The following is a 22331-nucleotide window of genomic DNA, read 5'->3' on the forward strand; positions in this document are numbered from 1 at the left end:
GCCTTTAGAAAACTGTTTTTCAAGGGTTGGCTGACTTGGGTGATGCATTTCAAAAAGATGTTTGGTGATGCGATGGAATAGAAGCACTTTAGTCTTCAAGGTGCCATTGTCAAGTTCCTGCCTTGGCTGGTGAAGGCAACCCACTGCTCCCCCAGCCAGTGCTCAGGGGCTGGTGTCCACATCCCTTGGTAGAGGACGTGCTGCCGTGACCTGGACAACCTCCCCGTTCCTGCATCCCAGCAACCTGCTAGAGCAGGGCCAGCCCTTCCACTCACCTGTGTGTCCCTCAAACCCTGCCCATTCCGTAAATTATGTTCCTGCGTAAATCATGTGACCTGGCCAATGAGTGTTTGGGCGTGCAACCCCTGATTCTAGCATATTAGGTCAAGGATACCAAGGACCAAACAAGTCTAGCTTTCACACTGCCATGTGCCCAAGCATGGTGGCTCGTGCCTGTAATCCCAGCACTTTGGGAGGCCAAGGTGGAAGGATTGCTTGAAGCCAGGAGTTCCAGACCAGCCTGAGCAACAAAGTGAGACCCCAGCTCTACCAAAAAAAGGAGTTGTTTAATTAGCTGAGCATGGTAGCACACGCCTATAGTCCGTTATTCATGAGGCTGGTGCAGGAGGATCACTTGAGGCCAGGAGTTTAAGGCTGCAGTGAGCCATGATCTTGCCATTGCACTCCAGCCTGGGCAACAGGCTTTTTCTTTTTTTTCCAAAAAAACCATATATATACAAATAATTAGCCAGGCATGGTGGCACACACCTGTAATCCCAGCTACTCGAGGCTGAGGCAGGAGAATCACTTGAACCCGGGAGGCGGAGGTTGCAGTGAGCCGAGATGGCGCCAATACACTCCAGCCTGGGAGCCAGATGAGTGAGATTCTGTCTCAAAAAAAAAAAAAGTTATCATGCACCCAGGGATCTGGGAGTACAGAGCGGAACAGAGAGCTGTAACGACATGACATTTATATGGCCTCACCACATCCAGCAGAGCAAAGTGTCCTAAGCTAGGAATCTCTTGAGACTCTAAATTTGATGCTCAGGGTCTGTCCCCCTGCAGCGGGAGGCCCACTGTAGTCTAGTGAAAAGCAGTCAGTGATCTCCCAGGGATGCAGGGAGGGAGGTGTGAGGAGCGCCTGTGTGTGCTGCCCTCTGAGGTGAGGTGGCCAGGGAGAGGGGGGGAAGCAAAGAGCACAGGGTGGGACACGCGGGCTGACCAGCTGAGGCAGCTCATGATGGTCCTTTCTTAGAAAGTCAGCCCCTCCGTGCCCCCTGCCACCACTCTGGCACCAACCCAAGGCAGGTGACCTGACTATGCGCCTAGAGGGAGATTTGCAGCCTCTTCCTACAAAGCCAAATTGCTTCCAGCTGTCCCTGATGTCCTGTGTCCTCAGCCTTGGACACCTGCAAGGCAAGGCCAGAGTTCAGCTGGGGGTGAAGGGCAGTAAACATTTGACCAGAGCCCAGAGACTCTCAGCTCTGTCCTCGGGAGGCACTTCCGGCACCACCAAGGCAGGGGGAAGGAGCCCCTGCAGCCTCTGAAATCCAACCGACCCAGTCCAAGTCCCACCTCCTCCTAAGGCTGTGCAACCCGCTCACCGAACCACCTGCCCTGTGGTTTCCTCCCATTTAAACTGGGGATGAAAGGGCTGTTGCAAGGACTCCAGGACATAATGCGCCTGAAAGCACAGTACAGCCTGCAGCCATAGCGACTTCAGGGCATCTCTAGGCATCCTCCGCAGGTGGCCGCCCGGTCACCTTGCGGGGAAGGAGAGGCAGAGGGCTGACATGAGGGACTGTTAGAAGCCTGGTCTTCAGACTCCCTCCAAGCTGCCCTTCCTGCTGAGCTGAAGACGCCCTCCCTGGCCTCGGGATAGGCAGCTCAGCAGCAGAGCTCAGGGCGACACTGGGGAGGGAGGCAGGCTGGGCCAAGGCCTAGAAGACTGTTGGTGCCGCAGCCAGTTTAGCGGCCTGCTGTCCCTCTGAGCCCATCCTGCAAGCCCAGGTTAGAATTAGATGGCTCACAGACAGGCCCACACGCCGACATCCCGCCAGCCCGGCAGGTGGCAGGAACATGGCACCTCCCGAGCGGGCTGAGGACCAGACGCCCCCTCGTGGCATCCTGTGGCCTTGCATGCCATTGCTCTCAGTCCAGGACCAGGCAAACGCAGGCTCCAATAGGAAAACGGCTAAGAAAGCAAGCAGAAGAGTGGGAGAGGGAAGGTAAATACTCCCAGGGCCAGCCCTGGGGCGAGCGGGCAAGGGAGGGCTGACATCCAGACGGATGGGGCTTTGGGACGTGAATCACAGAGGCCCCTCCAGAGAGCACGATCTGAAGGCTGCAGAAGAGTTCAAGGCACCCACATGCAGCCACGTCTTCACTCAAACCCAGCAACACCACACCACATGTGACTCATCAAAGTTTATTATGGCAATTAATTACACAAACATACAGGCGGTCGGTCATCCAGCTCAGAAGCACTCAAACCAGTAGAGTCCATTAGTGATTTCTCTTTATAAATAACTTAGGAGAAGCAAGCACATTTGGTAAAGAACCGGCAGCGCTGACCTAGCGTCACGCGGATGGCACGTAGGCCGGGGAGGGGCAGGCACCAGAAGGTCAAGGTCCCTCCTTGGCCCCAGCAGCCCCGGGCCCACCAGATGCTGCGTCCTCAGGTAGTGGACATTTCAAGGCACGTACAACTTCCTAAGCGATAGCAGCTCCAGGCTCTTCCCTGAGACCTGGTTTACCTCTGGAACAACCAAGTTAACACTCATCACACCCCCTTTGTCTATTGTATTCATTCTTATTACTGAACATGCCCCAAACCCCATAGTGCAGGGGGCTGCATATTAAACAGAGACATAATCCCCACCCTTTACATTCTGAAGACAGGGAGGTGCGAAAAAATTGCCCCTAATGTAGTGATGGTGTTTTTTAAAAAGCACCATTTGGGAAGTAAAGTTAGGGCCTCTTTTGATGCCTGTCTTAGGATGGACACTGGGGGTGGGAGGATTACATCAACAGAGTGAGAAGGGGAGGGGAAGGGAGGGGGCTGCTTGTGAATGAGATTCAAGGCACTAAAGGAGTGGATGGATGCGTGGGCCTCGGGCAAAGTCGCCCTAAAGTGGGGGACCCCAGAGGAGAGAAGGGAGGGTGGCTGGGGAGGTGACCTGGCCCTCCAATCCTAAACAAGCCCCAATGTGACCACAATCTCCAGGGCTAGAGCTGCCCGCTTCCCTCTGGCCAGAGGGCCCAAGGCAGCCCCCTGGGTTCTCCAACCAGTGCAAGCAAGGTCTGGGGACAACCTTGACAACCCCCAGCCTTCTTGCTGGGCTGGCGCTGCTGCCACTCAAATAGGACATAGGACAAGCTTGTCTGACATCAGCTACTGGAGTTAAATTATGGCTTTATAGGACTCAAACCTGTTGTTTTTCCCAACTCTGTTCTCTCCCTCCAATCCAACCCCTGCCACAGTGCATGGGCAGGCTAGCCTTGAATGGACTGGACAGACACCAACAGCTGCATCCCTTGGCATGGGGATCCATGTCAAATACGCCAAACCCCAGGGGAGATGGAGGGGGCTGGAGACCCGGGGCCTCCTCATAGAGATAACTCTGCACTGGGTTCAAATGGCCCTGAGTGCAGCCGCAAGTAGATGCTCATAAATGCGCACATGCGCTCACTCACACAGACACCGGCGAGAGGTGCTGGACTCCAGACTGGCTAGCACCGCTGCAGCCAGGCACTGAAAGGAGGGGCTTCCAGGAGGACCTCTGGCCAGAAGGCCAGCAAGTGCCATGACCAGTCACACCACCCAGTGCCTTGTCCCTCCAAGGCCTCTGGGTGCCGACGCCAAGTCCACAGGGAGCACCAACGCCACTTCCAGTTGACCCTCGAATCTCGGCGATGGCTGGGCCAAAGGTTGAGCGTGGGTGGGACTAGGGAGGGGCCGAGGGCCAGGAGTGTGTCTAATACCCAGGCCAGGCAGGCCCCGGGGGTGGTGGGAACCCATAGGGAGGGGCGGGCCCGGGGGGATAAGGGGGCTGCAGGGGCACTGAGGGCTGGGGCTGGCCTGGAAAGCTGGGGAGCTGAGGCTGTATTGGGTAGGGAGGTTTTCCTCCTGTTGCGGGGTATGGGGACTGTTGAGGATAACCAGGACTGGGGGCCCTGCCTCCCCCCAAGGGGTACCCAGGCCCAGAGGCACCAGTTGGGGTCCCAGGATAGCCCGGCCGGGGTGGCATGCTCCTCTGTGGGGACCAGGAGTAACCCGCAGCACCCCTGGGTCCAGGCTGGGCTGCCGGGTAAGTGGGGCCCAGAGGCCTGCTGTAGAAGGAGGGCTGGGACACTACTGGGAAAGGGGCCGGTGGCAGGGCTCCATGGGCAGTGGGGCCCACAGGCAGGCTGGGGGATGGGCTGTAGGGCAAAGGGTAGGGAGGCATGGCTGATGGTGGCTGCGGCTGCTCTTCAACCACAGGGGGTGTTCCCTGGGGGACTGGGCGCACCGGGGGTGGTGGACGGGGTGGAGGGGCATCGCCGGCCAGCTCCTGGGAAGCCCTGGGCTTCCTCACCACTTCCTGGAGCTTTTCCACGCGAACCCGGCGCAGGTGGGACAGCATCCTCATGGAGGAAAAATTCTCCAGGAACGTTTCCAGGGGCACCTCGCCCTCCAGGAACTTCTCAGCCATGGCCTGGAAGACATAAGGTCCAGTGACAACAGGGGCAGCTGGGATCAAGGCCTCTTGATTTTCCCCAGGGTCTGAGTTCAGCTGCAGCCCTCCCACCTCACGCCGCCTCAGGCACCCCCTCCTCTTCCCTGCCCATACGCCCCTTCTCACAGCTGACATATGGTACATGCACTGTCTCCCTCACTAGAATGTCAGTCCCTTGAGGGCGAGGACTGTCTCTGTCGTGGTCACCTCTGTCCTGGCACCCTGGCATCATGCCAGGGCCACAGTGGCCACTGCATATATGTGCTGAACACCTGGATGAGCACTAGCCCAGGGACTGGGAGGGCCTAGAAGCTTCTTCCACCCAGACACAGAGTGGACAGCACCAGTTTGCCCACAGAGGCTGAAGAGGTGGCCGGAGGGAAGCAGGAAGCAGGGAGAGTGGAGTAGGGAGCTGGCCTCAGCCCCTGGGGGCCTCCTGCTGTGCTGCCCTACCATCCAGGGCTGCGAGCTGCCCTTGTCCACTGTCACCCGTTTCTGCTTCAGCTAGTGGGACTGGGTTCCTGTTATTTATACCCAAAAGGCCTCCCCAGGACTAAAGATGTCCTTCACCTCTGCCATCTACGAAAGCTCCCTTGTTCCATGCTTTGCAGACATCTGCTCCTCCTTCCAAGGCCCCCTGCTGCAGGGACTGACACCCTGTCCAGGGAAGAGGGGTGTCGCCTCGCCCTCTCACCTCGGACTCTTCTTCGATCTTCATGCCTTCCACCTGCAGAAGGTCTAACAAGGTCCCTGGCTGCAGTGCTGAAGAAAATTTCTCTGGAAGGGAGGGCAGAACGACTGACATTTGAAAAGTGCTTCCTGATTCAGTGTTAAAGGCACTTTGCATACCCTCTGTGTGCATCCAGGCCCAGCCACCACACCAGGGTCCACCAAAGGGTCCTTCTGGGTGGGCTTGATGAGCACTTTTGGTCCAGTTCCTTCCTGAGCAGAGAAGGGCCGGAATGAACCCAGCCTAGACCTTGGCCAAGCCTACCCTACGCCATCCTGGGATGGGAAATGACTCGGGCTTCAGAGCCCAACTGACCCAGTTCTGCCTGCCAGCCAGGGGAGTTACCTAACCTGAGTGTCAAGCTTTCTCACCATCAAGACAAGGACCACCCTCCCACCTTCAAAGGTGACAGGTCCTGGGACACAGAGAGCCCAGAGCAGCTCGGGAACAGCTCAGTAAAGCACAGAAGCTGAGCTGCCAAGGGTAACGGCAGCAGCAAAGGATGCAGGCTGTCTCAATTCAAATCCCAATTCCACCTATTTCTAAGCTGGGTGACCTTAGTCAAGTTCTTGAATCTCTCTGAGCCTCATTTTTCTTACCTATAAAATGGAGTAACAACAGTACCCACCCTTCTATGGCTGTTGTGAAAAAAAATACATAAAGCACTTAGCACAGGGCTGGGAACACGGTGGGCCTCCGTCCAACCCTGAATGGGGACCCTGAGTTCACAGAGGAGCCACCCTACCCAGCTTTGCCTTCTGCTCCTGGCACCGCTCCACGAGCTTCCGGAGCTCCTGGTATTTATCCGAGAGGTTTGAGCGGCTGATCTCCAGGGGACCCTGGAACTCCAAGTTCCGCTCTGCCAGGCTCCGGTTGGTGGCCAGTGCCATCTCCCGTTCCAGCTGTAGGTCCTGGACCTAAAAGGGCAGGACAACAGAACCTAAGGAAAACGTCCATCACCCTTAACCTCCTGGCAGCCTGGGTCAGGGGCTTCGGGGGCACATTGCTCACCTTGGGGCGGAGAGGCTCATCCTTGGGGCAATACTCAGCCCTCAACTAGTCAGACAAAGCCAGGTTCAAACCCTGAATGAAGTACTCTGCGCCTCACTTAATCCTTAACCCACAGCCCACGAGGTGGAGACGCATGGGAACCTGGCGCTGAAGGTGAAGAGCTCGCCCAAGGCCACGTGATTGATATCCATGATGGAATGTGCAGAGCCCCAAGGAGGGGGTGGACCAATTTACATGAGAAAAAGCAGAGGCTTTCCAGGAGGGAGGGGATCAAAAGTCCCAATAACTTATCCCCGAGCTTCAGAGTCAAGAGACCTACCATGGTGGGCTCGGGTGGTCCTGGCCAGATGCACAGGCAAGACATATAATGAGGCCCCAAATAAAGTTATTGTGAGGGGTGAGAGAGCCAGGTCCCTGGACCAGACCATGCCACTGACTTAGGAGAGACCTGGACCTGCCTCCTATGCCACACATGTGTCCTGCAGAGAAGCTGCACAGATGAGCCAGAGGGGCCACCCTGGACATTCCCTGCTGCAAACACTTCCCCAAGCCAAGCGGCACTTTACCCCTCTGCCAGGCTCTTCGTCGCTGCCAGCCAGTGAGACAGAAGCCAAGGCACCCTTGCCAGCTGTTGTGATGTGACGCCCCATGCATCCGCCAAGGAGTCCTCTTCCTAAGAGGAGGGCTGAGGAGTCAGACCTGCATGCTGAGCCAGCAGTGACAGTACACTGTCAGCAGCATGGGGCACCAGAAGAGAGGCCTCGGCACCCGCCACAGGGCGCAGGGAACAGCTCAGCAAGACTGACTCTAAGTCAGGCCCTCACTGTGCAGCTTCTCCACCATGGTCAGCATGTGACAGACCAAGCCAGACTGGCTCATGCCCCAAGAGACATAGGAAGCCCGTGGGCATTCTGGAAGAGGCGGCTTCGGGGAAAGGCTACCCCTTCTGCTGTCCCAGCTACAGGGGCCGAGGTCCTGCACTCTGGGGCAGGCCCATTGCCTCTTCTTTGTGCTCCAGATTGGAAAGAGGGATACCACAGCTCCCTGCCCTCCCTGAGCCCTCCAGACAAGGCTGCCAGGGTTCAGGGATGTAGGGCCCAGGGTCTGTCCAGCCTAGAGCCCACGCTGCTGCCTTCTACAGACATGGTCTCATTCTGTCGTCCAGAATGAGTGCAATGGCATGACCATAGGTCACTGCAGCCTCAAACTCCTGAGCTCGAGCAATATTCCCTTCTCAGCCTTTCCAGCAGCTGGGACTACAGGCACGCACCACCACGCCTGGCTAAGTTCTTTTTTCTGTAGAGATGGGGTTTCCCTACGTTGCCCAGGCTGGCCTCAAACAATCCTCCCATCCCATCCTTCCAATAGCTGGGACTACAGGCACAAACCACCATACGTGACTCTCAATCTAGTTTTTATTAGCCATGGAAACTTTACTTACATGGCTGACCCAGAGTGAAAGGCCTAAAGCCCTCCTGCTCACCCATCCCTTGCAGGGCCCCATGGATCCTCTGGCCTCCCTATAGGTCCACTGCCTTTTCCCTGCGTCTAAACCAACAAATCGACGCTGTATCATTTTCCCCTAAATCTTGCCCTACTTATTTCTGCTCCCTGTCCCCACAGCCTTCTTACATCTTTCTCCACGAAGTGGGTCAATGGGTAGAAACATATAGGTAGATAGAAGGAGTTAGTTCTAATGTTCAACAGCTGAGTAGGGTGACTATGGTCAGCAACAATGTATTGTATATTTCAAAGTAGCAAGAAGCATAAAATGTTCCCAACACACAGAAACAACAAATACTCAAGGTGATGGAGACCCTAAATGCCCTGACCTTAATTACACATTCTTTTTTTTTTTTTTTTTTGAGACAGAGTTTCGCTCTGTTGCCCAGGCTGGAGTGCAATGGCGCGATCTCGGCTCACTTCAACCTCTGCCTCCTGGGTTCAAGCAATTCTCCTGCCTCAGCCTCCCTTGCTCCCTTGTAGCTGGGACTACAGGCACGTGCCACCACGCCTGGCTAATTTTTGTATTTTTAGTAGAGATGGGGTTTCACCATGTTGGCTAGGCTGCTCTCGAACTCCTGACCTCAGGTCTTCCACCCACCTCGGCCTCCCAAAGTGCTGGGATTACAGGCATGAGCCACCGCGCCCAGCCTGATCATCACACATTCTATGCATGCAACAAAGATTCTCATCTTCCCCATAAATATGCAAAATATGCATCAATTTAGAAAATTGCGTATCGATGCATATTAGGGGTTCAGTGTGAAGTCCTCCCAGTCACTGAAAAGAGGTCAGTAAGACTAAAAATAGGTAAATAAAAGATGTTTTCACATGTTTTGCTGCTTCTGAATTCAATCTGCCCTAGTATATTACTTTGGTGGAAATAAGCAGGAAGATCTATACTCATACAGATATATAGCTAGAAAAGGAGGGAGTCGCTACTAACCTTTATAGATAATTATCAATTTTCTTTGAATCTACAGCAAAACTCAACAAGAAGTATCTTAATAGTTCTTAAAAGTTGCTATGTAAAATTTAGAAATTAGCCAGGTGTGGTGGTGTGCACCTGTAGTCCCAGCTACTTGGGAGGCTGAGGTGGGAGGATTGTTTGAGTTCAGGAGGTGGAGGCTGCAGTGAGCCATGATGGCGCCATTGCACTCCAGCCTGGGTGACAAAGTAAGACCCTGCCTAAAAAAACAAAAATTAAAAAAAGTTGCAAAGTGGGAGATAAAACCATTTGGACTAACTTTCCTTAATAAGTTACGGTGTTTCCCTTCTATATCTGGCCCCCAACCCAAAGCAGCTCCCCTCCACACACCCCTCTATGCACACTCTTCTACACGGAGAGAGCCCCTGCCAACTCCCTTCTCTCCTAGCCGTGTCCATGTCCATGTCCCGAACTAATAGAGAGCTCCTGTCTCTTCTCACAATCCCACTGTGACTCAATGACTGTCTTATAGCCCACGATAAAAAAGTTTGCCAATGGTCTGAAGTCTAAGTGGCTTGTCCTGCTTCATTTCTACCTGATCCACGAGTGTTTTTTCCCCTCAGAGAGTTCAGATCGATGGGACAGGTGTGGCTGCACACCACAAAATTCAAGTGCCTTCTGCCCAAGAGGTCGCTTCTGCTCACATTTTCCATGATTCTCTGCTTTGTCACGATTCTGTCAGCCTGCTCAGCTCTGCACACTCTAGAAGCAGGCCTTGGGCTTCCCATGGCACCATGCTCACAGTGCTTAATATGTGACAAAGGAACGCAGGCAGAGCTGCACTGTGCCCAGCACCAGGCTGGGCAGGAGCAACGCCCTGGCAGAGCTCACAGCCTCACAAGCCATTTGAGTCAGCCCCGGGGCTTCGACAAGCAAGCTTTGCTCCACGTCCTTGCTGAGGACTAAAAAAGCCCTAGGGTGGCAGGATGTGGCCCACGGTGTCCACCTCTCCTCACAATCTGCCCACCAGGAGATCTTTTCAACCCAATGTTCAGTCACCTCCAACACCAGTTAAGATTCCTCACTTAGGCAGTAGAGCAGGCAGCAGGCAGCAAGAGCATAAGCAGGAACAGGAGCAGGGGACTCACCGGCCTGGCGCCCCCCATGGCATGGAAGCACGGAGACACTGGATGGGGGAACGTCATTATTTTTTTCAAAATACAAGTTCACAGAAGAGACACACCATACCTGCTCATCCGTGCAAGTAAACATGTACTCCAAATGCAAATCAAAGGAGCTGGCATTGCTTGCATGCGTGTCTCTCCCTCACATTAGGGATAGGAAGCGGGAGCTTCCAGCACAACGGATGAGCTGCAGCCACTCAATGGGTGACCGTGGGTATTTCTGGCTGTGTGGCCTGACCTCTCCCATCTCACAGGGGACATCCCAGGGTCACAGGAGATGCTAGGGGCAGGGAATGTCCTTTATTAAGTGTAAATCTCTGCACAAGCAGGATTCTGTTTCTTTCCTCAAGGACTCTGTGATTAAGAACTAGAGGATTAGGGGCCAGTTATGAGGAGAAACAGGATCAAATGGGAGACGAGCTAGATCTCAGCCCAAGAATGGCTCCTAGAAGCCTTAGAGTCACCTGGAGATATGGGATCGCACAAGGCTCTTGGGGAAAAGTGGGTACAAAACCATACCAGTGCTTTGAGGAGCTGCCTCCAGATTTGGGCTGGAACGACAGTGTGGGGACTCCTGGGGTATCTGGGTCCTGGGAAGGCACCAGGAGGCAGTGGACTCCCCAGCACTCCCAAGAACTCCCAGGAACTGGTCTGAAGCCTCAGGGATTCCTCTGAGTCCAAACCAGGATGAAGTTCACAGAAAAGGGAGATGAATTTGGCCAAAACTTCCAATAAGCCAGCATCCTTAAAAAGCGCCTCTTAACAAGCCTCATCTGCTGGCCTCTGTTGGGTCCCATACCAGCCTCCCTCTACCTCAGGGGACTCCAGGGCCAGCTGGTCAATCGCCTCCGAGTCATTCTGCAACTCCTCCAGCTCCTGCAGGGTCTTATCCTTCAGCGTCTCCATCCTTCCCTGTGAACACAGTGACACCAAAGTAACGAACAGGCAGCCCAAGACGAAGGGACCCCCGAGCCTGTACATATGATTTATCAAAAACAAACTGGAGTTTTCCTGCGATAATACCACTCCACCGGGAGGCTCGAGGAGAGGCAGAGATCTCTGAGAGCACATTCCTGCGGCTCAGCCCACCCACTCCCCAGGGAGATCAAGGAGCTGCTCCCTCCACCCTCTCATGAGCAACAGGATATGTGAAAGTACTTGCAGCCAGAAGCAAAACCACAATCCTCGGGTGCTAGATGGAGCTCCCCAAGGAGCAGAGAGGAAAAGGCAGGAGGAGAGGGCCAGGCAGCAGGGATGGAGACTAAGTTTGGCCCAAGGCTGCCCGCAAGCACTGATGCCATCATGCCCTCTGGTAGGTGTCTATTTCTGTCTGAACCAGAAATACACCAAGCTCCACACATGGGGGCTTTGCTGGCTTCAACATCACTGGTTCAACTATGTCACTGCTTGTTATATTTAGTGCTCCAGAAACCTCAGGTTTCCCTCCAGAATTCCCCTTAACTGCAGCCCTCTCCATGTGCCACCAAAATGGACTGTCATATGTGCATCCTCATAGAAGCAGGAAAAAAAAAAAAATCAGCCATTTGGCCTAGCAGGCAATCAGGAAGGAAAGAAATTGACCGACCCAAAGAGGACATCGCTTTGACAGAGAGCTAGTGTCAGCGGCCCTCTCCCTGTCACTCTGCCTAGAGGGCCATCGATTGTCTGTGTGGTAGATGGGTCACAGCCAGGCCCAGGAGGGAACCCCAGGGACTGAAGAGAGGAAGCACAAATACACCCGGCACCTGCTTCCTTTCTGCTGACAGGGTCCTCCATTTTCATCTGGTTTGTATCTCTTCCAGAGGTGCATTCCATAGCTTTTTTTTTTTTTTTTTTTTTTTGGAGACATGGTCTGGCTCTGTTGCTCAGGCTGGAAAGCAATGGTGCAAACAGGGCTCACTGCAGCCTTGATCTCCTGGGCTCAAATGATCCTCCCACCTCAACCTCCCGATAGCTGGCACTATAGGTGTGCGTTACCACCTCCAGCTAATTTTTAAATTTTTTGTAGAGACAGGGTCTCACTATTTTGACCAGGCTGGTCTCGAACTACTGGGCTCAAACAATTCTCCTGCCTTGGCCTCCCAAGGTGCTGGGATTACAGGTGTGTGCCACCATGTCCAGCTCCATAGCTTTAATGTTGGTTTTTCTCATCACAAAGATTATGTTAGTTTTCAAAAGATTCCAGCACCACAGAAATCTAGGGTCCTCCACAGCCCACCTGCACCAGCACTCAGCTAGGGTGAGCCAAGGCTGACAACCCAGCTGAGAAAGCGTTCTAGAATCAAGGACCAAGGTTACAGCTGTGTGGTCAGATGCAACCTTCTCCAGGTCTCAGTTTCCCCATTTGCAGTAGGAAGCGAACGGCATCTCCTAGGGCCATCAGAAAGGTAAGAGGAGGACTGAGAAACGACCACATGTTCCCATGTACCAGGAAGTCCCAGTGCACTCCTCAGGGGACCCCCCCCCCCCCACCCACTCAAGGGTGCCCTGGTTGAAACAACAAATCATATGGCCACTGATAAAGAACTATCCATATAGGGACGAGACCAGTATTTGTTATGTCTTGAGGGTTAAAAGTGGCCCCCAACCTCTAAGCAGGGATTGCCAAACTTCAGTGTGCACCTGAATTCCAGCAAAGCTCACTGACCATACAGGTGGCCAGCCCCTCCCATAGAGCTCTGCATTAGTAGGTCAGGGCAGGGCCCGGAAATCCGGAATCCCTCCTGGAGAGACTGACACAGTTGGTCCAGGGCCAGATTTTGAGAAGATGACAGCTCCATGCCAGTCCTATCACAGTGGAGACCCCTGGTTTCTGAGTACAGGCAACGTCAGTTTTCCCTGAGCTGTTCTCCCCTTACGAGGAGAGGTAGCAGCAGCCATGTCATATGCAGACAGGGTATCAGAAAGGTTACAGTCACAGCCAGCAAACAGCAGAGCCAAAATTCAAACCTGCATTCTGTCCACACCTCACCTTACCGCTCCAAAACCCTTGGTCTAAAAGCCCCAGAGCCAGGTCGGACACGGTGGCTCACACCTGTAATCCCAATACTTTGGGAGACCAAGGTAGGAGGCTCATTTGCAGCCAGGAGGTCAAGACCAGCCTAGGCAATATAGCATCTGATTGTAAAAATTGTAAAATGAAATAAAATAATGAAAATAAGTAAAAGCTGGGCCAGGTGCAGTGGCTTATGCCTATAATCCCAGCACTTTGGAAGGCCAAGGTAGGCAGATCACCTGAGGTCAGGAGTTCGCGACCAGCCTAGCCAACATGTTGAAACCCTGTCTCTACTGAAAATACAAAATTAGCCCGGCATGGTGGCACACACTTGTAATCCCAGTTACTCCGGAGGCCCAGGCACCAGAATCACTTGAACCTGGGAGGCGGAGGTTACAGTGAGCAGAGATCATGCCACTGCACTCCAGCCTGGGCAACCGAGCAAGACTCGGTCTCAAAAAAAAAAAAAAGAAAAGAAAGTAAGTAAAAGCTAGAGCTAGAGCAGGGAAAGAGCAGCCTGCAGATGGCCTGGGCTGGAGCAGAACCCTGGGAGGAACACTGGCAGCACACCCCAAATCCAAACCCAAATGAGCTGGCCACAAGCAGGAGCAACATTGTGAAGATACTGAAACACATCAGGGGCACAGGCTCCAGCCAGCCAGAGACAGTTCAAGTCCAGGCCCTGCCCCTCGCACAGGTGGAACCTCCCTGAGCCTTGAATTCTTCACCTGTAAAATAAGACTCACAACAGCCCCTCCCTCACAGGGCGGGTGCGAGGTCCAATGGGATAGCACAGGCGGTGCTGGCTCGGTGCCAGGCCTGGCCTGGAACAGAACTTGCAGGGCCACAGCAGCTGCACCCATATCGGCTCCACCCAAGGGGAGGCCCGCCACTGAGCATCTGCTCACTCCTGCAGTCAGGGCTGAGCACTGCAGGTGCAGCCAGGTGGAGGATGGAAGCTCTGTCGCAGGCAGCTAGCTGACCACACACAAACAGCACAGTCAGCACCGCCATCTGTGAAAGCACCCAGCAGGTTCAGGACTCAGTCTCATACACGGAGGTCTCCACACGTGGGCAGGCCCCGAGAAGAGCCGAGATTCCCTGGGACAGGCACCAACTCCCCTCCAGCTGCTTACCACGGGAGGTGCCACCAGATGTTTGACAAGTATCACTTTTAATAAGGTAACACAGCCTCCAACAACACATCGCAAACTTTTGGGTCTCAGGATCCCTTTTCACTCTCAATGTTAAGGAGGACTCCAAAGAGTTTTGTTTATGTGGATTATAGCTATCAGTATTTACCACGTTAGAAATTAAAAGGGGAAGAAAAATTTTTTTCAAACAGGGTCTCGCTCTATCGCTCAGGCTAGAGTGCAATGGCATGATCTCAGCTCACTTCAGCCTTAATCTCCCAGACTCAAGCAATCCTCCCAACTCAGCCTCCTAAGTAAACCGGACTACAGGCATGTGCCGCCACACCCAGCTAATTTTTTCAAATGTTTTGTAAAGATGGGGTCTCACTGTTTGATCCAGGTTGGTCTCAAACTCCTGTACTCAAGTAATCCTCCCGCCTTGACCTCCCAAAGTGCTGGGATAACAGGTGTGAGCCACCACACCCAGAAGAGAAATTTTTAAAATACAAGAATACACAAACACTACCTTCCATTAGCTGCCAGAATGATGACATGATCATGGGTCATGCAGCCTCTGAAAACTGCACTGTATACTCATGCAAGAAAAGAGAGTGAAGAAAAAAAATAATGTCTCAGAATGATTATGAAAACTACTCTAACCTCATGAATGGCCTGAAAGGGTCTCTGGAAACCTCCAGGAGTCCCCCTGAAACACACTTTGAGAGCCACTGGTCTAGAGGTTAAGAGATGAGACTCTGGGGCCGGACTGCCTCGGTATGAACCCATCTCTGCCACTTACTGTGTCATCTAACCCCTTTGTGCCTCAGTTTCTCAATCTGTAAAACAGAGTGGCGTGCGGAACATAGTAAGTACCACTAAGCATTTGCTGCTATGAGGACCCTGGCAACCATCTTAGACAGTGGGCGTCAATATCACCCCAACCTCACAGGGGAGGCTGGGAGAGGTGACGTTACTTGCCCAAGGTCATGCAGTTTGGAATGAAAATGCCTTTACAGGTCCAGGGATTCTCAACATGTGCCTCATGGAGTCCCTGAGTCCTAAGTCCTCCTCCAGACCTAGAACTGTAGAATCTCCAGGATTCTTAATTTTTTTTTTTTTTTTTTTGAGACGGAGTCTCGCTCTGTCACCCAGGCTGGAGTGCAGTGGCACAATCTCAGCTCACTGTAACCTCTACCTCCCGGGTTCAAGCAATTCTCCTGCCTCAGCCTCTTGAGGATTACAGGTGCCTGACACTAGCCTGGCTAATTTTTGTATTTTTAGTAGAGATGGGGGTTTCACCATGTTGGCCAGGCTGATCTTGAACTCCTGACCTCAAGTGATCCACCTGCCTCAGTGCTGGGATTACAGGTGTGAGCCACTGTGCCCAGCCAATTCTTTTTTTTTTTTTTTTGAGACGGAGTTTCGCTCTTGTTGCCCAGGCTGGAGTGCAATGGCACAATCTTGGCTCACGGCAACCTCCGCTTCCCGGGTTCAAGTGATTCTCCGGCCTCAGCCTCCCCAGTAGCTGGGATTACAGGCATGCAACACCACGCCCAGCTAATTTTGTATTTTTAGTAGAGACAGAGTTTCTCCATGTTGGTCAGGCTGGTCTCGAACTCCTGACCTCAAATGATCCACCTGCCTCAGCCTCCCAAAGTGCTGGGATTACAGGCGTGAGCCACCACGCCTGGCCGATTCTTAATTTTTTTTTTTTTTTTTTTTTTGAGACGGAGTCTGGCTCTGTCGCCCAGGCTGGGGTGCAATGGCGCGATCTTGGCTCACTGCAAGCTCCGCCTTCCTGGGTTGACGCCATTCTCCTGCCTCAGCCTCCCGAGTAGCTGGGACTACAGGAGCCGCCACCACGCCCGGCTAATTTTTTTATATTTTTAGTAGAGACGGGGTTTCACCGTGCTAGCCAGGATGGTCTCGATCTCCTGACCTGGTGATCCACCCACCTCGGCCTCCCAAAGTGCTGGGATTACAGGCGTGAGCCATCGCACCCAGCCAATTCTTAATTTTTAATGAAGTTTTCATTTTAACTAGGCTACCTGGGTCTGACTAGTTTGGCATCTATTATCTTATTTTCCCCTTTCCCCAACACTCTGGGGGAACTCAGGGGGAGGCAACCCCATCTGACAGAGGAAAAGCAAAGACCCCGGGGGAGGAAGGGCCTTGTCACCCAGTCACCGCAGAAGCAGGAGGAGAACGCAGGCAGTGTTTTTTCTATAGGGTGAGTCCCCACCAGGACCCCAAGGGCACTTCCTAAGGCTTGGCTCTGTGTGGGCACGGCAGGACAGGTGACACCCAGGTGCACAAGACAGGGGTCTTCATGCCAGGATTTAGGCTTCAGATTTGCAGTGACGTGACAATGCACACAGAGGGAGGCAGCGTCACATACGGTCAAGACCAAGAGGCGGAATGTCACAGCCACAGCTCATGAGATGTGCCCAAGCTCTGGCCAGCTCGGCAGGGGAGATTCATGTGAAAACAGTGCCTGCCACGATGTCAAGCTTCTAACAGGCCAGGAGTCCCCGCTACATGGAGGCTGAGTCTGGGAAGGAGACCGGAGGCCTCCACCAAGCTGCTACCTCCTCTGCTCATGGGGCTCCCATTTCAGAAGGCACTGCTGGCATGTGCCAGACAAACATGTCCCAAATGAGGAGTGCTCAGGACCTTACTCCCAACTTTGCCAAATAGCTGGAGGCCAGATGTTCGTTTTGGGACTCAACTTTCCTTATCTGTAAAATGGGCAAACAAACCCTTACATGGCTCTTTTCTTCTGAAATCAAAGCCCTCTGTACTATCACACTGGTCTTTAATTGAAACAATAAATAAAGAGATCAAAGCCCTCTGTAAACTCTCCCGTTAATTTACATAACCTCTCTAGTATGTAAAGCCAGCATGAGCTTAAGTGCTTCCTATTTCAGAGATAAAATGAATCCCAGAAAGCAGCAGGAAGGATACTGCCCCACTGTGCGGGTGTTTTCATTTCACCAACATCTTTGCCCAACCTGCTCGGCCCATCAGAGGGGTGCAGTGAGGATAAGGTGTTTAGCCATAAGGCCCGAGATCCAGAGATTAGGAGCCCACGCAAGCACACCAATTATCCCATCCCTCCCTGTCCCTGCCTCCGGGTTGGGGACGCCCACCTCACCGCCCTCATACAGCATCTCAGGCTGGGCAGGCAAGTGCCACCTTGTGGGGTTTACCACAGCATCACCCACCCCTGGAAATGACAGGTCCCTTTCTCTCACCAATGCCACAGCCATCACCTGCTCCTCAGAGCCATCAGCGAGGCTGGAAGCAGCAAGCACTTCCCTGGGTCCCTAATATGGAGAAGGGAGAACAGGAAACTCTTTTGCCCACAGCCCACAGAGCTGCTAAGAAGGTGCCCTTGAAGCTTGGCCATCCACTGCTGGTGGTGTCTGACTCCATCACCCAACGCAAGGGACAAGTCCAAAGTGACACTTCTCAGAGTGACCCCAGCCACCGCATATGTCTCAAAGTAGAGAACTAGGGGGTTCCTGAGATGTCCTTCGGGGACCCAGAGTCCATGGGCTTTTGTTTCTGGAGGGTGTGACGAGTCCAACTACCTGGGCCCCTCAGTACCAGAGCCCTGGCCCAGAGCCCCTCCCACTGCCAAGATGCCCGGGAGGATGCAGCACTGCTCTAGTCACCCCCAGAGTTTGCTGCGCACGAGTAGGGAGTTGTTGAGGGTGAGAATAAATCGACCCCTTGAAGACAAGGAGAATGTCTCACTCATCTTCGTCAACCCAAGCCCAGCAGACTGGCTGTCAGATAGCTCACAAAAACGTTTGCCCAAAAAGTGATGGAGACAGGAAGGAGAGAACAAGTCATTGAAGACGTGGGGACAGAGAACGGGCATTCTTCCCCTCACCCCCGCCTGCTCGCATTTCTCCACTCCCTTAATGAATCAATACTTATGAAGCAATTGCATTTGCCAAGAATACTGTGAGACCCACATCAAAGGAGGAAGGATAATGGGGGCAGCAGGATGTGAGCAAATATTTGGGGGGTTCTTACTATGAGCCAGACATGGCATTCACAGGTAAGAGCTGATCCTAACTCTCAAGTAACTCAGTTTCATTTTAAAAAGTCAAAAATACTCACAATAATTCATCATGAATACAGATGAGAGCAGCATAACAGAGGCAGAGACCAACGGAGTGAGGAGGAGAGATGGGCCGCTCTGTGGGCCTGGAAAGTTTGGCCACAGGGGCCTGCGCATGCCATGCCAGGAGCAGCACAGCCCAGGCGGGAGCCACTGCAGATCCAAGGGGCTGGGAGGGGAGGAGGAGGGAGGGCTGCGGGGCAGGCGGCTGCACAGGTTCACAGGTACAGCAGAAAACACCTTTTCTGGGGCGATATCATCAACTTGAAAGTGATCTGGCTGGGAGGGAACAAGGTGAGAAAGCTATGCGTGAGCCAGTCTGCGTTCCTTGCACAGAGAAGAGGAACAGTGCCCCTGGTTCCTCACTACCAGCCCCTGAGAAGGAAGAACACTTGCTTTTGTTTTTTCCTTTTGCTTTTTAAAGTTGTCTCTCTGCAGTTTTCACCCCCACCAGAGGTCCCAACCCCAGTGGCCTACAAAGGCCAGGCTGGTAGTAGGAGGCCAAGCGACAGGCAGAGTGTGTATGGCTGGAAAGCGGCCCTGGTGATTCTAGGCCCCTCCTGCAGCCTTGCCAGCTTTCCCAGACCCATCAGCTCTCCAAAGGGAAGCCAGAAATCTACATCTAGGTGCATCTTCCCATTTTTAAATTTCAACTCAAAGTTGTGAGAAACTGGGTGGGCCATCAAAACCCACAATTCAGGTGTGACCTGAATTGATGCCATATCCTCTATGGGAGACAAGTGCAAGGGTACGGATCACAGAAAAGGGGGTGGGGCAGAGGGGAGAGGTGATAAAGACATCCCACAAGAATCCTGGAGCCCCACCATTTGCCACAATGCACTGAAAGGAGGTTGGGGTGGGGGCACAGGCTGAACTCGCTGGAGCTTTGCTATCAGAACCAAGGAAGCAGCATTTCTGGGTGCAGCCGGACCAGCCAACTGGCACCTGTTGCTTTGATCTCTGGTCTCAACTTCTTTCCATTACTTTATATCTTGACTAAATCGATCCCACAGGTCTTGAGCACAGGGTACACGATCTGGTAAAAGATAGCACAGGGCCAGTGGATTTACGCCAAAGGCAGCGCCACGTCCCCAGCAAGGGAGGCCACAGAACTTCCTAGCAGACCGGGGTGGAAGGGGAACTCTGGGGAGGGTTCAAACTTGGGGCAGCCTTCCAGATCTGTTTTTATCGGGGAAAAAAAAAGTCATGCAATGATGGTTTTCCTCAACAAGCTAATCAGCTCAAAAACAAATCGTTTCCACTGATCAGAGATCCTTTCCAAGGATAACCTTCAACAACAACAAAAAAAGCTGGACTGCAAAATGCAGCATTTTCTAGACAGTGAGGGCACTGAGATGAGAGTGTGGCATGCCAGCCCTAGAGACAACTTGCACTGCCCCTCACCCCTTGCCGCTAAGTGGTTCATGCCAACTCTCCCCCCAGATTCTGTGTCTGGACAGAATTCTGTCCTGTGCAGACATGGAATTTGAAAACAGATGCCTTGAGTTTGTGCCTTGGCTCCACAGCTCTTTAACTGTGTGACCTTAATCAAGTCCTTTAACCTCGGTTTCCTTAATGGGGCACCATGATGATAATCCCACCTTAGGGGTTGCTGTGTGGCTCAGATAAGCGAACAGCCCAAAAAGAGCTTTGCAAACTCCTGAGCACTGAACAAATATAAATTATTCCACCTCCTGGCGTTACTCCTGCAACCCCTGGGCTGCAATCTTGTGTCAAGTGAAATGGCTGCTGAGATCGTGCAGGAGGATTCCAGCCTCCACCAGCTCCAGCACCTGGGAGCTGAAGCACGGCTCCCAGCACTCCCCTCGCCTTACCAGACAACACTTACTTGCCAGTGACCTCTAGCCCGAAATCACACTGCAAGAAGAGCTGTGACGTCCCTTGGTTTCTTACAAATTCCCCACATCCACCTATGGTACCAGAAGAAGCTGTTACCAGGGCAACTTGCAAAGTCCAACCTGCACATGTTAAAAAGGAACTGGCCCCATCTTACCCCGTATGTCAGAAACACCTGCTGTTGCCTTAGAAACCTTCCTAATCATGCTGCTGAATGAGGAAATATTTGCAGGCCTGATCTGGTTTTCTTTTCCAGGAATGATTCCAGCTGTGCGTCCAAGTACCAGACTCTTTTGTTTCCTGACTTCCCACAGGAGGTTAAAAAAAAAAAAAAAAATCAAATCATCAAGTTCTTCTCACCTGATCCAAAGCAGCACTGAACTGACTTTCCCCACAAGTGGAAAAGTTACAATGTAAACCATGGAGAGGAAGGTGTTTTTAGTTTTCATTTTTTTGCGTTTTTAGTTTTCTTTTTTTTCTTGTAAGAGATGAAGGACTCGCTCTGTCACTCTGTTGCCCAGGCTAGAGTGCAGGGATGCAAAAGTAGCTCACTTCACAGCCTCAAACTCTTGGGCTCAAGCAATCCACCTCACTTCCCAAGTAGCTGGGAGTCCAGGCCTGTGCCACTGCCCCCAGATGGCTTTCATCCTTTCTAAGGAATTGCTGGGGTTGGGGCTGGGTTGGGGTTGGAGATTCCTCCCACCCACCAGGGATAAATAGTTAAGACTACGTGAAGAGGGGCCAGGCGCGGTGGCTCACGCCTGTAATCCCAGCACTTTGGGAGGCCAAGGCGGGCGGACCATGAGGTCAGGAGATCAAGACCATCCTAGCTAACATGGTGAAACCCCATATTTATCTACTAAAAATACAAAAAAATTAGCTGGGCGTGGTGGCACACGCCTGTAGTCCCAGCTACTCAGGAGGCTGAGGCAGGAGAATGGCATGAACCCAGGAGACGGAGCTTGCAGTGAGCCGAGATCGCGCCACTGCATCCCAGCCTCGGCGACAGAGCGAGACTCCATCTCAAAGTAAACAAACAAACAAAAAAGACTAAGGGAAGAGGCTTTGGAGATAAAAACTCCTAGATTTCAATCCCATCCTGACCTTTCACTAGCTATATCACCATGGGCACATTATTCAGCCTTTCTCTGTTTCTCATTTGTAAAATGGGGCTAATACTACCAACATCATGGGGTTGTAAGGATTAAATGAGAATTAAACAAGACCACCAAGCAGCAGGTCTGGCACCAGGCAGTATTAATTCCCACTCCCTCACAACTTATTGTTAGGAAATGCTGCCTGTCAACTGTGCCAGGCGGCCAGCTAGGTCTAGAACCAGAGGACTCTGAAAGAGCTGATCCTGGACGGAAGCAAAGGATGTGGCTCCAAACAAGCTCCAAACCAATCTAGACAAGAGTCCTCAAACATAAGCATACATAGGGGGAATGTACAATCTCTCATAGGGAAATTGCTTCATGAAGGAAACTGTCATCTTTACATAAATATTTACATAACAACTGAATGCTCCTCAATCCACTGAAAAACTCCATCTGACCCCCCTTTGTCCAGAGGCAGGGCCGTCAAGTGAGAAGACTCAAGAATAATAAGCCCATTCACTGTGCCAAATGGTGGGAGGCACCCAGAGTGGCAGAAGACTTCAGGAAATTAAGCCACTCGGCTGGCTGGGAGGCTCTATCAGCACGCAGCAGGCTGCAGAGCCCAGCACTCACACCCTGCCCCCTAGGTCGCTGGCTTGGCTTTGCTGACCCAGTCCATCCCCTAAAGGGACTCCTCCCGAACCTGCTGAACCTCCACACACACCTGCATTCCAGCATTCCTAGATCTCCACTCCTCTCACTCTTCAACCAGACTTTCCCCCCAGCTTCCGTTTCTATCAGTGACTTCAGCTCCTGGCCCTGACTTCCAGGTCAGCTCAGACATGTGGGTCCCCCCCACCCCTGATGTCCAATCACCAAGTTTTAGCTAGTCAGTGTTCCAAAGGCTCTCACACACACCCATCCCTGCCCTATGCAGGCTGCAAACTAGTCTTCCCATCTCCAGGGTCTCTTTCTCACAACCATCCCACCAGGCTCCCCGGATGAATGTGTCCTATCATGCTGCTTCCCTAAGGCTGGCTGTC

General features: G+C 52.8%; 1 protein-coding gene across 4 annotated transcripts in view; it reads right to left on the minus strand.

Moving 5' to 3' along the window:
* Positions 1–3814: 3814 nt before the first annotated feature.
* Positions 3815–22331, minus strand: part of VPS37C (VPS37C subunit of ESCRT-I) — a 32355-nt gene continuing 13838 nt past the window's right edge. For 2 of the 4 annotated variants that reach the window (XM_508469.9, XM_003313065.7), the window contains exons 2-5: positions 10888–10986; positions 6194–6365; positions 5413–5495; positions 3815–4697 (exon numbers count right to left, since the gene is read on the minus strand). In XM_508469.9, coding sequence (XP_508469.3) covers positions 3978–4697; positions 5413–5495; positions 6194–6365; positions 10888–10980 — 1068 coding nt within the window. In that variant the 5' untranslated portion in view covers positions 10981–10986 and the 3' untranslated portion in view covers positions 3815–3977. Of the gene's footprint in view, positions 4698–5412; positions 5496–6193; positions 6366–10887; positions 10987–18333; positions 18614–22331 lie in introns of all 4 variants that reach the window. The other 2 variants (XM_009460466.5, XM_054662318.2) reach the window with 2 other exon arrangements.

Source organism: Pan troglodytes, chromosome 9 (genome assembly GCF_028858775.2).
Source record: "Pan troglodytes isolate AG18354 chromosome 9, NHGRI_mPanTro3-v2.0_pri, whole genome shotgun sequence".
In the NCBI taxonomy this organism is placed as follows: Eukaryota; Metazoa; Chordata; class Mammalia; order Primates; family Hominidae; genus Pan; species Pan troglodytes.